This window comes from Anas platyrhynchos, chromosome 3, assembly GCF_047663525.1.
Source record: "Anas platyrhynchos isolate ZD024472 breed Pekin duck chromosome 3, IASCAAS_PekinDuck_T2T, whole genome shotgun sequence".
Taxonomy (NCBI): Eukaryota; Metazoa; Chordata; class Aves; order Anseriformes; family Anatidae; genus Anas; species Anas platyrhynchos.
Genome location: NC_092589.1, coordinates 12,856,293 through 12,871,672, shown reverse-complemented (window position 1 = coordinate 12,871,672; position 15,380 = coordinate 12,856,293). Strand labels below are relative to the sequence as shown.

Here is a 15,380-nt window from a genome sequence, read left to right as displayed (position 1 = left end):
AAGAGCCGAAGAACAAGGAGACCGGAGACAAAAATAATAATTTGGGCTAAATCTCCCTCAGACCTCCTGCAACAGGTAGAACCTGCTGGCTGCTGGCACACGCATCCTTCAGGCCCTGAAAGCGCACTTTGTAATGCTGTTTTTGATAAAACACAGCTTGCTTTTAAGGTGAAGCACCTACTTCTGCTGTGCGAGGCAGCCGGCGTTTGGCTTCAGGAAAGGAGAGGCAGGGAGCGCTGCTGGGACACTCAGCACCGACAGCGATGGTGGGGCTGATGCCCTAAAAACCCCAAAAACGAGCGCGACGCCACGGCACAGCTGCACAAGGAAGCAGAGCTGTAGGAACTGCGCACGCAGACCCACACATGCCAACCCAACCCAAACCGCAACCTCCGTGCCAAAAAGCTGATACAAAACCAAAGCAGAGGGCGAGGCGCGAAGGGGGGCATCGAGAGGCAAACGGAGAGAAAGCTTTGGGGCAGAGGACGTGGAGAGGAGCCGGCAGGCACGGCCCCGGGGAGCCAGCGTGTCACAGCTGACCGAGCACCAGAAAAAGAAAGGATGGAAAAGGAAGATGAGCAGGAAACAGGGGGGTGGATGTGGGCTGGGGAAAGGTAAGCAAGGAAAAGAAAACTCACAAAAACTTGGCAGGACACAGAAGGAAAGCAAACAAGGAGAATTAGAAACCACAAGCAGAGTGTCCCTGCGGCCAGCGTGGGAGAAAGGGTCAGTGCCACAAGGCGCTGGAGATGGTGCCACTGCTCTGCTCGCTGGCCAGCTGGGAGAAGACCTCCCTTCCTGGTGCAGGGCTGTACAGGGCAGCAGCTTCTCACCTGCCTTCTGCACAAACGGGGACTGCTCAGGCTCATCCCCCCCCCGTGACACCATCCCGACCACCACGTGGGATGCGGGGCTCACCAGCACCCCTTCACCAGCACCACTTCGTGGTCCTTCTTTCAACATCTGACCCATGAGAAATCCTCCTGCAACCGCACATGGGCAGAAACAAGGTGGTTGTACCCTCGTGCCACAAACCATCCAAACACTTTTATTTTATTTTTAATTTCCACGCTGCTTCAGAAGCATAAGTCCTCCAGAAATCAAACGCTTCGCTCAGCAAACAGAGCATCCCTCCAGAGCTGTACTTTTAGTTTTATTCATCTCTGTCCCCTCTCCACTCCTAAGCACCTCTTGCAAGAATTACGCTGTTAAGAAAGGGTGGGAAAAGAAAATAATGCATACTTTTCCATGGAGTTGGTGAAGGCAGCAGTTTCCATGGCCAAAGATGGCCTCAGCAGCGAGGAAAGCACACGGTGCACCTTTGCCAACGAGCCACAAGCCCTTGATTTCTGCAGGACCATCCATGGGCTGAATCCAAATGCGATGGCATTTGTAAAGGCTGCCCGCACCCTTTACGGAACCGTAACGATACTCGGAGTTCGCTGAGCGCGTCCCTCCCAGGTTTAATATCTCCAGAGGATCATTTATTCTTATTCTGCTGGAGGGAAGGAAATTGAATTTTCCAACCTCTCAAGCATGCCAGAACGTGCACTAAAGTGACGAGGGGCTGAACCCAGCAGTCACGTTGCCTCTCGTTCCCGAGCTCCTGTTTTCCAGCCCGGTCCAGAAGAAGAAGGACAATTACCATCATCTCCCTGCGGTTTGGTGGCCTGAAGGAAACAATTTTGTGGTTTCAATCCAGCTACCAGCGAAGCGAGTCCACGTTAAGAAAGAGCCTCCCCTGCACGACGTACACTTTTGTTTGCAGCCTGGGGATTTAATTAAATGGGCAGATAAAGCCTACCTTTTAACCCACGCTAGAGGGTGCGCCAGATCAAGATTAGAGCGCGCTGCAAAAACAGGTCGAAGCAGCTCCCGGCCGCATCCATGCCATGGGCAGGCACCGTCCATCGCCAGCCCCCCGTGCTCCGCGCTGAAAAACCCACTCGCCGGCCCAAAGGCGAGTTCCTTTGGCTTGTCTTTGTCGAAAACAGGACTGGGGTTTTCTGAGGGTTTGGGCTAAAGCGCTGAGTCCACGGAGGAATTCAAGTCCAGCTCCTTCCCTCTTGCTTGTACGCAATCCTCTTCCCACAGGTCTCTCTCCATGTTGACCGAGCAAACACCCTTGTAGAAATCCCTCTATCTATAGCTGCTTTTCAAGTTGTTTCCAAGACAGAAGCAGAAAGCATAGCTCCTCTTTTTTTTTTTTCTTTTTCCTTTCTCCATCCGACAGAGCTATTATTCCCTTATAAACAGCAAGTTCTCCAAGTAACTGAACAAAGCAGCTACTTACATGTAGTATTTTAAACAGCCATGTTTTCGGGCCAAGAAATAAACAGTTATATTTTGGCAACCCTTCATTTCCTGTCCTATTTGTGAGCAATAATGTCATGACACATAGTATGTCCCATGCCTTCCTCCCTGGCTCAGGCTCGCAAGAAAAAAATGTTAGCTGAATGAATGGCTTCTGACAGCCACAGAAAAAAATCACCAGGATTGGGCAAAAGTGGGTTGAAAATGGAAAAGGAAAAAAAAAAAAAAAGATTTTTCAGTGTAAAGGGCAAACTGCTACAGTGATGGGTTCAGTGCTTGGAGCAAGTGACGGGGATGCTGCTCGGCAATGGGAGGTGGGATTGGGGAACCAGCATAAAGACAAATCAGCCCGAGTTGTGCCTGGAAGGGGGAAAATGCATGGCCCCGAAGCACCGCCACGACCTAACGCTGTGTTTTGCCTCCTAACACACCCGCAATGCCCCAGGTTAACCCAGCACGGCGAGAAGCCCCGCGGGGTATGGCAGGAGCTGCGCGGGCGCGCTTCCAGCCCGCAGCGCCGGGGCTGGGGCGGGCAAAGAAACCCAGCGGGGACGGCCAGGCTGGGGCTGGGGGAGCCGGCTGGGCTGGCGCGGGGCTCCCCGGCTCCATCCCGAAAGGCAAGGCGGCGTTCGGGACCGCCACTTCCTCGTTCTCTGACCTTTTCCATTTAATTACTTCCTGTGACTTTCTTGGAACCCTGCATCGTAATGATGCGCCCGGCCGCCTTCGGGCGTAACTGAATCATTTTATGCCTTCCGATTCGGCTGAATACTCCTACTTGTAACCAGAAATACAGCGGTGACCTGCCTAGGGGACACTGGCTGCCCGCCCCGGGCTCTCCCACCACCTCCCAGCCCTGCGGCTTTAACGCTGCCCGTTCATCATCCCCTCTCCCGGCCCCGAAAAGGGAGAGGAGCAGGGAGGGAAGCAGAAATGAAGCCCGGGGAAGCAGAAAGAGGCGCCCTCCTCGCAATGACAAATCGACCTCTAAGTATCGATCGGAAATGGTGCAGTCATTAAGGAACCCATGAGTCTCCGGCATCCTAAGCCCTGTTTCTCCTCCTCGGTTTTGCGAAACGTTTCAAAACTCAACATATTATAGCGATGTTCTCAAGACAAAAAAAAAAAAAAGCCAACAAAAGGGGGAAAAAAAAAAAACAACACATAATTTACTTATTTTAAAGTGCATCCTGACAGCGGTCCTTTTTTTGCAATCTGGCTGTTAACATTTGCTCACAGTGCACTCAGTGAAATGAGAATAGCTATGCAAATTAAAGCCAGATATCTAGGGCAAATAGCACGCTATCCTACCATTGTTCTGACAGCTAGAGAAAACTTATCAGGAGAGCCCGTCCTTATTTCTTTTAACGCCATATATATTGGAGAAATAAAAAAAAAAAAAATCACTTCACCCACCGCCGAAACGAAAAACAACATATGAGTCACTCGCTTCAGCAGCGCTATCAATCAATGCGGGGCCGGAGGGGAAGGGCTTAGGAAGGAGAGCGTGGCGTACCTAAAACACCGAACCCTGTCCCGCAACATCACGGCCCGGGTTGTGCCGGGACGGGCCCGGCGCTTCCACGGTGCTGGCGGCAGCAATCCTAAAAGCTGCTCGGGATGTGGACTGACTCTGTTCGCCAAGGAAATTGGTATCAGGAAGGGGGCTCAGCAGCAGCAGCCCATCGCTCCCCATCTCCTGCTCTGCTTCTGCAGCAAAGCAAGCAGGAGAAGCACAGTGCGAGATCCTCCCTCCCGGCACACACAGGAAGGACACGAAACTTAACGAGGCGGCACGTGCGAGGAGGATTTATTCTAATAGGAACTGCAGCCTACAATTAAATAAAAAGAAAGCTGAGCACTCGCTGCTCCACACTGACACTCACCTCTGCGCCGAGGCCCGTGCAAAAACGCGGCTGGGGCAGCCTCCTCCCCCGAGATGGAGGCTCAGCAGCATCGTGCAGCGATGCCCACGCGCAGCGAGCACCAGCTCTGGTCCACCACAGGGAACCGGCTCTGCTTTCATGCTCTACAGCTCACGTACACGGGCCCACCTCTCTCCGCTGTCCGATTTGAGAAATGAAACCGAGAAGCAAACCGAGGACCGGAGGGGTTTTATCGGAAGCGAGTCCACCACGTTTTTCCAGCCAGCTAGGTCATGGCAATCTGCGAGAGAAACCCAACTTTTTTTTTTTTTTTTTTTTCCTGGAAGAACCGTGCCAACTTCAAAATAACCACAATTTCAGAAGCTACATATAAACATGTATTTATAGCCTCTTCGTTAACAAGTGCCAAAAACACAATTCCCCTCAACACACGCGTTGCAGTCAGGAGCCATTTCCCTCACCACCGACACCTCTACGGCGAATCGCACCGAAACAAGCTCGGCGGTGGGTGTTAAGGCACAAGCCCGGCGCACGCCAGCAATTAAATCTTTACCCTAAGACGGAGCCGGGGTTGCACAATTTTTTTTTTTTTCCGCGGTGCTTTACGAGCCCTGCGAGGAGCCCTCTCGCCGCGCGCGGCACATCCTATGGCGCTTGGCACCGCACCAGTCCTGCGTGCGGTGACTCATTTCTCTGACTGTCAAACCCCGAAAAAGAGATAGCCAGGAACGATGTTCTGGCGAGGAGGAAGAGCTGCGAGGAGAGGCCGGCCCTGCAATTCGGCAGCAAATTTTTTGTTAGGTTTTATTATTTATTTTTTTTTTCTCAGGGGTGTCAGTCATTTTTCGGAGGCGCAGAAGGAGGGGGGGGGTTAATAGCGGGGAGGGCCGGGAGCGCTCACGCACAGTGGGGGGGGGGGGTCCCCAAATCCTGATTGGGGATGGGTGTAGGATGGATTGGGGAGGATTTTGGGGGTGCTGGGTGCAGGCAGCGGCCGCCGGTTACCGGATTTATGAATGCGCCGTCATGTGACGGCCGCCTTCTATTCACAAAACGGCGGACGGGGGCGGGGCTCCGTGGCCCCCCCCTTTCTCCCCCCTCCACCACCAAAAAAAAAAAAAAAAAAAGAAAAAGAAAAAAAAAAAAAAAAAAGAAAAAAAGCAGCCCCAAAGAGCCCCCCCCTGCACCCACCTCCAGGGTTTAGGATTAAGGGGGGTGGGGGGGGGTCCTCATTTACACCCCCCCCCCACTCCCCTTTAACCCCCTCCCCCCCCGGGGCTCCTCCCCCCCCTTCTTTTTTGGGGGTGGCCTCCGGTTTATTTATTTATTTAATTAATTGATTTTTTTTTTTTTTGGGGGGGGGGGGTGGGGGGTGCTGTTATTATTTTTTATGAATGAAGAGGGCGGTATGCAAATGAGGGCGGCCCGCGGGGGGGAGCGCGAAATGGCGGCTGTGCGCGCGCACGAGCGCGTGCCCGTGAGTGTCCGAGCACGGGGGGGGGGGGGGAACGAAAAGGGGGGGGGGGGGGGGGAGAGAAGAGATCGGGTCCCAGCACCGGGTCAACAAAGGGGCCCCCCAATAAATACAGAGAAATAATTGGAAAAGAGGGAAAAGAAGGGGAAAGATCAGGGAAGATTAGGGAAAGGTGAGGGGAAATAAAGGGAAATAGGGGGGGAAAATGAGGGGGAAATAAGGAGAAATACGGGGAAATAAGGGGGAAATAAGAGAAAATAAGGGGAAATAAGGAAAAATCAGGGGAAAATAAGGGAAAATTAAGGGAAAATAAGGGGAAATAAGGGAAAATTAAGGGAAAATAAGGGGAAATAAGGGGAAAATAAGAGGAAAATGAGAGAAAATAAGGGGAAATAAGGAGAAAAAAGGGAAAAATAAGGGAAAAAATAAAGGAAAATCAGGGAAAAAAATAAATGACGAAAATAAGAGAAGAAATAAGGGAAAATAAGGGACAAATCAAGCCAAAATAAAGAAAAATTAAGAGAAAAAAAAAGGAAAAAAAAATGAAAAATGGGTAGAAAAGCCCCGCGGCCGCCCCCCCCTCGTCCCCCCCGTCCCCCGTCCCCGTCCCCGCTCACTCGTCTGGGTAGGCGTCCTCGGTCATCTTCTCCCCGTCTCGGCTCATCCCTCGCCGCGGGCGGCCGGGCAGCGCCTCCGCATCTTCCTGCGCTTCACATGGCGGGGGAGGCCGCGGCCCGACGGCGCGGGAGGGGAGGCGGCGAGCCGGGAGGGGTGCGGGGCTACGGCCGCGCTGCGGGAGGAGGAGGAGGAGGAGGAGGAGGAGGAGGAAGAGGAGGAGGAGGAGGAGAGGCGGCCAAGGCGCCGCGGCGGCGGCGGCGGCGGCGCGGGGTGCGGGCCCGGGGGAGCGGCGCAGCGCCCGGGGGCAGGCGGCGGCGCCGGGCCGGCCCCATGGCCGCGCTCACGCCATGGCGGGGGAGCGGCCGGGGAGGCTGAGCGGGAGGAGATATGGGGCGCTATGGGGCTCTGTGGGGCTCTATGGGGTTATATGGGGGGGGGGGGAGCCCCGGCAGGAAGCGGCGGCGGCGCTGCCGGAGCGGCCGCGGCCGCCGGGAGCGGGCAGGGCAGCGCCGGAGCCGGGCGGGCAGGGAGAGAGGGGAGGGAGAGAGGGAGGGAGGGAGGGAGGGAAGGAGGCGGTGGGAGGAAGGAGGAGACGCTGCTGCTGCTGCCTCTGCCGCTGCTGCTGCCGCTGCTGCTGCTGCTGGCGCCTCCCCTGCCGCCGCTCCGCCCGCCCCGGCCCGGCCCTCCGGCTGGGGGGTGCGGGGCCAGGGGGGAGCAGGCGGCGGGGGGCCCCGGGGGGGGGTCTCCAGCAGCGGGTTGCAGCCCCTGGGTGTGCTGAGGTGGCCGCAGGGCGAGCTCCCCGCGAGGGTTTTGCAGCCCTGCACTCGGTGGATGAGGAGAAACCCCCCCCCCGGCCTCGCCTCCCACCCCCACGCCACACACACACACACACAGGGGGATTGTCACCCCGCTTCTGTCCCCCCCCCCCGCCACCACCCCGCTCGGTTGTCCCACCACATCCAGGGCTGCAGGTCCTGGGGGAAGCCACTCACTGATCCTCCACGTCCTGGCCTGGAAGGGGCCTTTGGATTTTTGGGGTGGAAAGCGCGTTTCTGCTCTGGTGGGTTTCAGTTTCCGAGCGGTGGCGATTCTCTTTTCAGGAACAGAAGTGGAAACTCAGCGGGGAAAAAAGTCTGTGGGCTGCCGGCAAGCAAGAGACGAAGAAAGCTTTGGGGCCTTCTGTATGGGTGATCACCCCCGAGGAGCACCAGCACATCCCTCAACGTGGTACCAGACCCCACATCTTCGTGGTGGTGTAACCTTAAAACAACATCGTTTTCGTCACTAGAGGTTCAGCCCCTAACGCTGTGGGATGTGTGAGGAGCAAGCCTGCTCCCCTTTCCCTCAGCAGCCCGTGGCATACTCATTTGGGTGCCAAAGCCACCATCCCCTTGCCACCCAAGCACAGTTGGACCCCCGCGGGCTATGCAAACCTGTGCACCCTTTGGGGAGTTACGCTGCTGGATCCGCTAAACGGTCCTGGCTAATAACACCCCCCAAGACCTCTGTTATTATTTTGGAGAGTTATTCAAGGACCCTGCGAGCAGAACGATATGACAAACATCTTGGCAGAGCTGTGCTGGCAGTGGAAGGAAATGTCCGGGCAAGAGGGAGCGGCTGGGGGCAAGGAAATGGCAGGAACGTAGAAGACCAGATGTAATGAATTTGGCACACACATCCTTTTTTTTTTTTTTTTTTCCCCCCCTCCCATCTTTTTCCCCCCCTAAACGATGCTGAGACTACACAGGCTTCCAACTTCCCTAATATCTCTCATGCCAAACATCTCCGTGTTGAGCCGGAGGGGTCGGTGGGGAGCACGGCGTTCAGCTGTTAGCTCCCGCAGAACCAGGCTAAGGGGAGAGTTACGTGAAAAAAAAACAAAACAGCCAGGGTGCAATCATGTAATTAAAAGGCCATCATAGCGCATATACCCCTGAGGAGGGCTGGGGGCCGGGCGGCCCCGTTAATGCTGGAGAGCTCGGCTTTCTGAGCTGAGCGTGCGTTAATGTGTTCTGCCTTGTGTGCGTGGACGTTGGTCACCGTGGGGAGAAGCCCGTGCGCCTGAGATACAGAAGCTGAAGTTTTACTCGATCTAGTTTCTTGAGTCATTTCCTGTGGATTTACAAGATCTCACATTTGATCTCTGCTTTCACTGTCATGCTAATTTGGGTGCTGCTAAGCTGTTTATTCCTGGAACAATTTCTCTCGCTGTACAGCGCTCTTGTTATTACGTATATGCTGTTTGTACAGACAAATATTGGATTTTATTTTTCGAATATTCAGGTTGCTGTACTGGTCCTTGAGAGCAGTGCTTCCAAAAGCACTGATTTTTCTGAATGAAAGGGCTCTCCGAGGTGCGATTTCTGCTCGTGCATTGCACTGTTTGCATACAGAGATTCTGCTTACACAGTGAACAGCCTTTCCCCGAGATGGGATCGTTACGGTACCTGCAATTAATTAGGCATTGGTGGCAGAGCTTCAAGACAGCACCTTCTGTGTGATAATGATTTGCATGCTATGAATATTTTGCGCTTCGTATTTGAATGGGAAGTTCATTGTGCAGAGTGAGACTTCATCTGCTGCAGACAACCAGGTGTATGGACACTGCTTCTGCCTGGACTGAAAACAGACTTCCCCAAGGGCTGTTACGCTCCTGGCTGACACTAATTTTAGGTGAGAAGCGCTGGAATTTGGCAGGACAGAGTTCAGAATGGCGTTTACTGCAGGCTTGCAACATAGCCCGTTGCCTTCCCGTGCTCTTGCCTCTCAAACCTCAGAGCTGAAGGCTTCCACGCAGCTGAAGTAGGAACCTCGATATGAATATCGGTACCTTGTTGACTGTGCTGGTTTCAGTGGCTTTTCCTCTGACTCACTCTGTGACTTTGAATGAGTGAGGAGTGGAAGTTGTCAGTCCTGATTCACCCCATCCTCCAGACAATTACCCCCCGCCCCAATAATTCTTTTGAGCAGCGATCATCCTTTAAAAGCAATGATAACATCCGTGTTTCCCCCCCCCATTATAACGTCTCAGAACAGAAGAGCTGCAGAAACAATCTGCAATGTCTGCAGTCAGCTTGAAAGCTTTCAGAGCTGACACATTTTGGTAGGTCGCAGAGTTAGGAAATACAAAGCTTTTTTTCAGCAGGAGTGGGATTTCCGCATGCGGTTTAGAGAATTGTTGCAAGGATTTCGGGTAGCTGCCAGGGGAACAGGAGTTAGAGAGCTCCTTGCAGTCTTCCCAGGATGTTCTTCGGAAGGACAGTAAGACCAGAACAAGAGAGCAGAAACGTACCCTTGCTGCCAAACAGACTTCTTCACCCAAAAAGCAAGAAAACCACCATTTTCTGGGCCTTTTTTTTTTTTTTAATTTATTTATATGATGTGTTTTACTAGGGACAGAAAATGTTCTTTATCTTGACAAAGCTTATGCCATCTCTTTCCTACCGCATGGATGCACCTCTCGGTACAGCTGGAGACCAGGGAAGAAGAACTGGGAGGGAAGAATGTGGAAGGAGAGCAGAGGTCTCAGAAATGACCCAGCGCTCACAGGTTAAATAAAAGAGACAACCGAACTGAGGAGCAGCTTGGTGCTTTCAGCTGGAGGAAGAGGTGGAGCAGGAGCTCAGCCCTTTCTGGACACCTGAGGACAACAGCCACGTCCTGATGGCCAGGATGGCATCCACCAACTCTTGCCATCAACCAGCTCAGTCAACCATGAGTCCCACACGTGGGACAACCCTAGTTTCATTCACTGCTGTATTCACTAAACCCTGTGCTTTCCTTCACCCTCTCCCAAAATAAAAGCAAGGGTTATTGAAATCGAGTGATTGTGAGGAAAAGGGGGCTTTTCAAAACCCTTTCATAGCTACAGGCTCTCTGATGTCCTCTTAATATACAGCAGTAAGTGATTTATAGCCCTCCTGACGCGATGGTTTGGTGTTTCCTTTGTGTGCATAACTTCCTTTTGATATAAGGGGATGATAACAAACCCAAATTGTAATCTCATAAGCACATGACACATTGTCTTTGTGGTGCAGATAGCAGGAAAGTGCTCTGATCTTGAGTTCAGAGCTTCACCCCCCCTCAAATTTCACCCTGGTGACAGAATGGCATCAGCAGCGTTGGCAGGAGGGTTTCCTTCGGACACAGTGATGCCAGCTGAAATTTGCTGGGAGCCCTCCTGGAGCTGAGTCCCTGGTGTGGACTGAACAAGAGATGGGCGCGCGGTTGCTTCTTGAACTTCTTTCACATCTTTTGGATGAGTGCCTGGGAGGAAAACCTTCACACAGCACTGGGGGCTCCCCAGCAGAGCTTCGCTGCTGGCTGTTCCCAACTCAGCGTGTGCCCTGTCCCACCACATCGAAGGACGAGCGTGCACAAACTCTGCTGCTGTCACGGATGTGCTGGTAACCGAGGGGGCTGGCCCTAAAGCTGGGCTACTTTGGGCACCAGGAAAGGGCTGCCCTGCCCTCAAGGTGCCTTTCCACCCTTGGGAGCTTCCTGCATTTATGGTGCAGCTGTTTCCAGGTTCTCATGGGAGCTGGATGAACAGATGCCAAATAATCTGTCCTCAGGGAGCACAAAAATGGATGGATCAGGAAAAGACGTCGGAGCTGTGCACACCTCCTTCTCCCCTCCCGGGGGATTATTTGAATTAGGCCTGAACCCTTCAGGAGCTTGCCTGTGAGAAAGTCGCCTTCCTGTTCCCAAAGTTCACTCCAAAGCTGCCTTTCTGCCTTTGTCACACAGCTGATGAGAGCCCATCCCTTCTGTACCTCCTGCACTGCGAGGTTCTTTGGTCAGCCTCAGCAGCCACATCGAGAGGCTTATGGTGCATGGGGCAATGAGTCCACCAAGTGCCATACGTACCCTGCATGTCTTCTCCTTAACCGAGCCCTCCTCAGTGACACTGACCCACGCAGTCCCTTACAGATGCTCACCAATATTTCATTTCAAAGGGTAACAAGCCACCCTCTTCTCCAGGCAGCTCTTTTTCCTTCTGTCAGCATCCTCAGAACAACTCCAGCTAGGCAAATACTGCACGTGGCTTGTGAGAGCCCTGGCAGCACCCAGAGGTGGGCAGCTAAGGCTGCAGAAAGCTGATGGTTAGCCCGATATGCTGCGGGATGGCTCTGGCAGGGCTAAAGCCACAGCACACACCGAGGAATTGGGGCGAGAGGTCAGCGGTCCTGCAGAGAGCAATACCTCAGCTGGCCATCCTCGGAGAGGCTTGCATCGCTGCTCCCGAGAATTCCCATGAAAAATAATCACACGCTCCTTTTATGTCCTTGTAATCACGAACATGTTATGCTTCCCTGCCCACTTCTAAAGGGAGAAGTCATTAGTCACCCCACACAAATCTTTTGGGACGGCACATACGCTCCGCTCTGTATCCCAGCTCTGTCTGCAAGGGAAGGAGGACGCGCAGCCCTGCTCGCTGTGTGGTTATTAACCAGGTGCTGCCATTTACAGGGACTGGTTGCAAGTCTTTCATGTGCTTACCGCCAGCCGCATCTCCAGCAGCATTTTGCTGTCGGGATTAAGGAAGCCTGGAATTGCAAATCCAGGTTATGGGAGCTTCGGGCCTGCAGAGGAAAAGCAATCCGAGGCATCGGGGTACTGAAGCGGCGGCTGAAGGGCTGCTTTTGTTCCTTCTGCAGTTAATAACTCTCGTGCCAAAACTGCGCACGGTGAGGAGTGGGGGTTAATTTAGGGGGTGTTGTGACAGAAGTATTCAGAGTTTGCTGAAAAACTGCAAATGGAAGCTATTCTGGAAAATGGGCTTTGTTTCCATACTCAGAAGTATTTGGTTTATGTTTCGGGGATTCTGAAGGAGACCTCCTAGACCCGTGGCAGGTAAACATTTGCCTTTGATTCTGTTTTTCTCTTCAAGCCTATAAACCCCAGCATTTACACATAAATGGATGTGCTGAAAGCTATGTTTAGGAAGAGAGAATTTCATCCCCTCCTGCACGTACTTCTAGCACGTGATAATTGTTTGGCTGCAGCTCTGCAAAGTATGGCCAGAGGGGTGGTTTGTACTGGAGGAGGCACACGGCTCCGATGGTAACTGCCTGATTCAGCCCCACCGAAGGCAGTGGCAGCAGGATCAGACCATCAGCAGAGACCTTGTGTTTTACTTAACCATAAAGTACTTTAAGTGGCTATGGCAAACTCCTGTCCTCCCCCCAATTTCACACATCAGAGAAGTCCCATTGATGGCATTAGGAGCACACGTGTGTATGCAAGGATCAGGCACGTGGTCAGGGTCGCACGTCTTCAACATGGATGTCAACCTCAGCAAAACAGTTTCAGAAAGGTTTTGAATTGCCCCGTGCTTCTGGGGGCACCAAGACCAAGGGCTCAGCAGCATCCAGACATCTAGCTTCTTGTGCATCCCCAACTTGGCAGCTTTCTCTGGCTTTATAAGCATTTTGTCACCTTTTATTTGGGAGCTTAGGGAGCATTTTGGTGACTGATGATATTTTTTTTTTCTTAATGTCATTGGTTTTGCCTTCATCATACCTATCACACAGGTTGGGCTCTTCCTCTACCTTTCCCTTTCTGCTGCTTCTCTCCTGGGAAATGTCAAGGAGTGACAGAACTAACCCGACCGCATGGCCTGTACAGATTGCCTAGCACATAATGGCTGCTTCTTGTACCAAAACCATCGCTGCACCAACAGTATTTAATTTATTGCCTCATAAAAGTGCTCTGGATAGCCATGACATTGAAAAGTTGCTTATAAACTGGCTCTTGCTCAGCCCTGAAGAGCTTTGGATCTTCTCTTTGACAGTTCTGGTTCCAAGAAAGTCATAAACGTGAAAGCTCTCTTAGAAGACTTGAGCGAACCGAGTGGCCTGATCAAAGGCCGGGAGATGGCAGTCCGGATTTTGGGCCTCAAAATCCGTCTTCCAGGATTTTCTTTCTCACCAGTATTTTCCAAGTGTCAGGGGGAAGCTAATCGCTAAGGAACATGAGATGCTGAGAAAAGATAATTACCCGGGTCATGAATGACACACGGCTACTTTTGATAGAGCTCATGTGGTCTTATATACTAATTGTCCTCAATATCTCTCGGTGTCCTCGATAAGGACGAGAGGAGCAGGAGAAATGAGAGCATGAGGAGATGCCCAGGTGTCAGCAGAAGTCAGACTCAGGAGCATTTGGAGTCATTTAGGACAGGAAAACCTCCACCAGCGCTCGAGTCCCCGTGCTCATTTACATGTGCCTAATTGCTGGGCTGTAAGTGGTATTAAAGTCACCTCAAAAACCTCCATTCCCCTGTAGTTTACTATCAGGAAGGACAGAAATATATTCTAACATGTTCTTGAGACATACCAGGATTTGCTCCAAACTCAGGAGAATTTTGGAGTAAAACTGACTGATTGGTGCCTAAATCCCATACTGCTCATTCTCTTCCCATAGTTTATATCAGCATGGATCAAAACAAAACCTTGGTGCAGAGCCACCCCAGCAGGCTGTACACGGCTGTAATCCCCTGCCTGGTGTGTCCTGAGTAAACGCGCTCCAGTGTGCATTTCCACCCTAGGAAAAATTCTTTGCGTCCCGATTTCCAAGTTTTAAAATAACTCTCTACAGATGAAACACGTTTCTTGCCATCCAAAGAAGTGTTTTCACCTTCAAATGTTTTTTGCTGCCTAAACAAGAGCCCTTTCCTTTGCACTTGTGCCAACATGCAACTTGGATAAAGAATTAAACTTAGATCCCTACTTATAATGCTTCCCCCCACTTGTTTTTTTTTTTTTTTTTTTTTTTTTTTTTTTTAATAATGGCTGTAAGACACACACCGTCTCTCTTCTGAATTTTAATCTTTCTAATGAAGGTGTGTTTGAAGAAGGCACGCCCTTCAGAGAGTGTTTTGTGGTATCGTATTTGCGCCTTTAGTGTTGAGGGCCAGTTGCCTTTTCAATTTTAAACACACTCTCCAGGGTCTTGCATCACAGAGGCCTAAATTAAAACACACCGTAAAGGGGTGCAGCACAGGCGCTCAGGCTGGAATTTGCTCTGCGACATGAAAGATACCCAAACACCGCGTGTAATTTTGAGGATGAGCAAGGCTTGGCCTTTCAGATGTCCCACGCGAGGGAAGCACCCACGTCCCGCAGGATTGCGAGCTTCTGAATCATGGAAGTTGGGTGAGAAAGCCTCGAGTGCCTGCTGGCTTGAGGACGCGTGCGGCTGCAAAAACCCAGCCTGGCGCTGGCCGGAGCAACCCGGGGAGCTGCAGGGCTTGGGGATGTGGTGGATCATGCTCTTTGCCTCCCAGCTCCTCTTCCACCTGGTTTTCAAGGTCAAGGTCTGGTGGCTGCTTGTGGTGTGAAGGTTTTTTTGGTTGGTAGGCAGAGACAGGCTGGTGGTGCTTGGTGTGAGGAATTGTTTGTTTACCTCTGTGTGTTTCTTTTAATGAAGACTGTCAGGGAAAATGTTTCTTCTCCTGTATGGTGGTATGGATGAGGAGCAATACCACTAGCACCTTAATTTTGGAAGGCGAGACCAGCAGCTGGCCTGAAACACAGCTCCCTGAAGGTGTGCAGCCCCACAAACCCAGCCCTGGGCTGCACATCCCTGCAGAAGCAGTCCTCCTTTCCGGGCCCAGACGGGATCAGTGCCGAATTTCTTCTCCATCTCCCTGGAGCTAAAGGGGAGCAGCGGGTGTGGAGGTGGAGCTCTGTGCTCCAGCTGGAACAAGCCTTCCTCTTCTGCCTGTATTTGGAGCAGTCCTTACCCATACCACACTGTTGGGAGGAGAGATTTTGCAATCCGCTTGACATGGTTGGAGAGCATCCTGGGCTAATTTCAGAAGCACGGTTCTCCCCCGTGTAATGTGGCCCTAAACATTAGCCATGGGGTTACTGGGCTGGACACAAATGTACTGGCCAAGATCAAAAGGAAGAGGAAACACGGGAATACTCGCTACCAAAAGACACCGCCTCCCTTGACTTTTTCATCTGCAGAACAATGCCTTACAGACAGTTTTGAACTGGAAGGTGTTGTTGACCTTTTCCCTTTTCCTCTTTTGACTTTTGTTTCCTGTACGACAGCCTCTGGCATCGTTTAGCCTGGTC

General features: G+C 52.2%; 1 protein-coding gene across 2 annotated transcripts in view; it reads right to left on the bottom strand.

The window, feature by feature from the left end:
• The window catches only part of SPRED2 (sprouty related EVH1 domain containing 2), a 59,733-nt gene extending 52,924 nt beyond the window's left edge, over positions 1 to 6,809 (bottom strand). The window contains exon 1 of one of the 2 annotated variants that reach the window (XM_027453405.3): positions 6,291 to 6,809. In XM_027453405.3, the coding sequence (XP_027309206.1) occupies positions 6,291 to 6,337 (47 nt within the window). In that variant the 5' untranslated portion in view covers positions 6,338 to 6,809. Of the gene's footprint in view, positions 1 to 4,199; positions 4,357 to 6,290 lie in introns of those variants that run through there. The other variant, XM_005018146.6, reaches the window with a different exon arrangement.
• Positions 6,810 to 15,380: the final 8,571 nt, after the last annotated feature.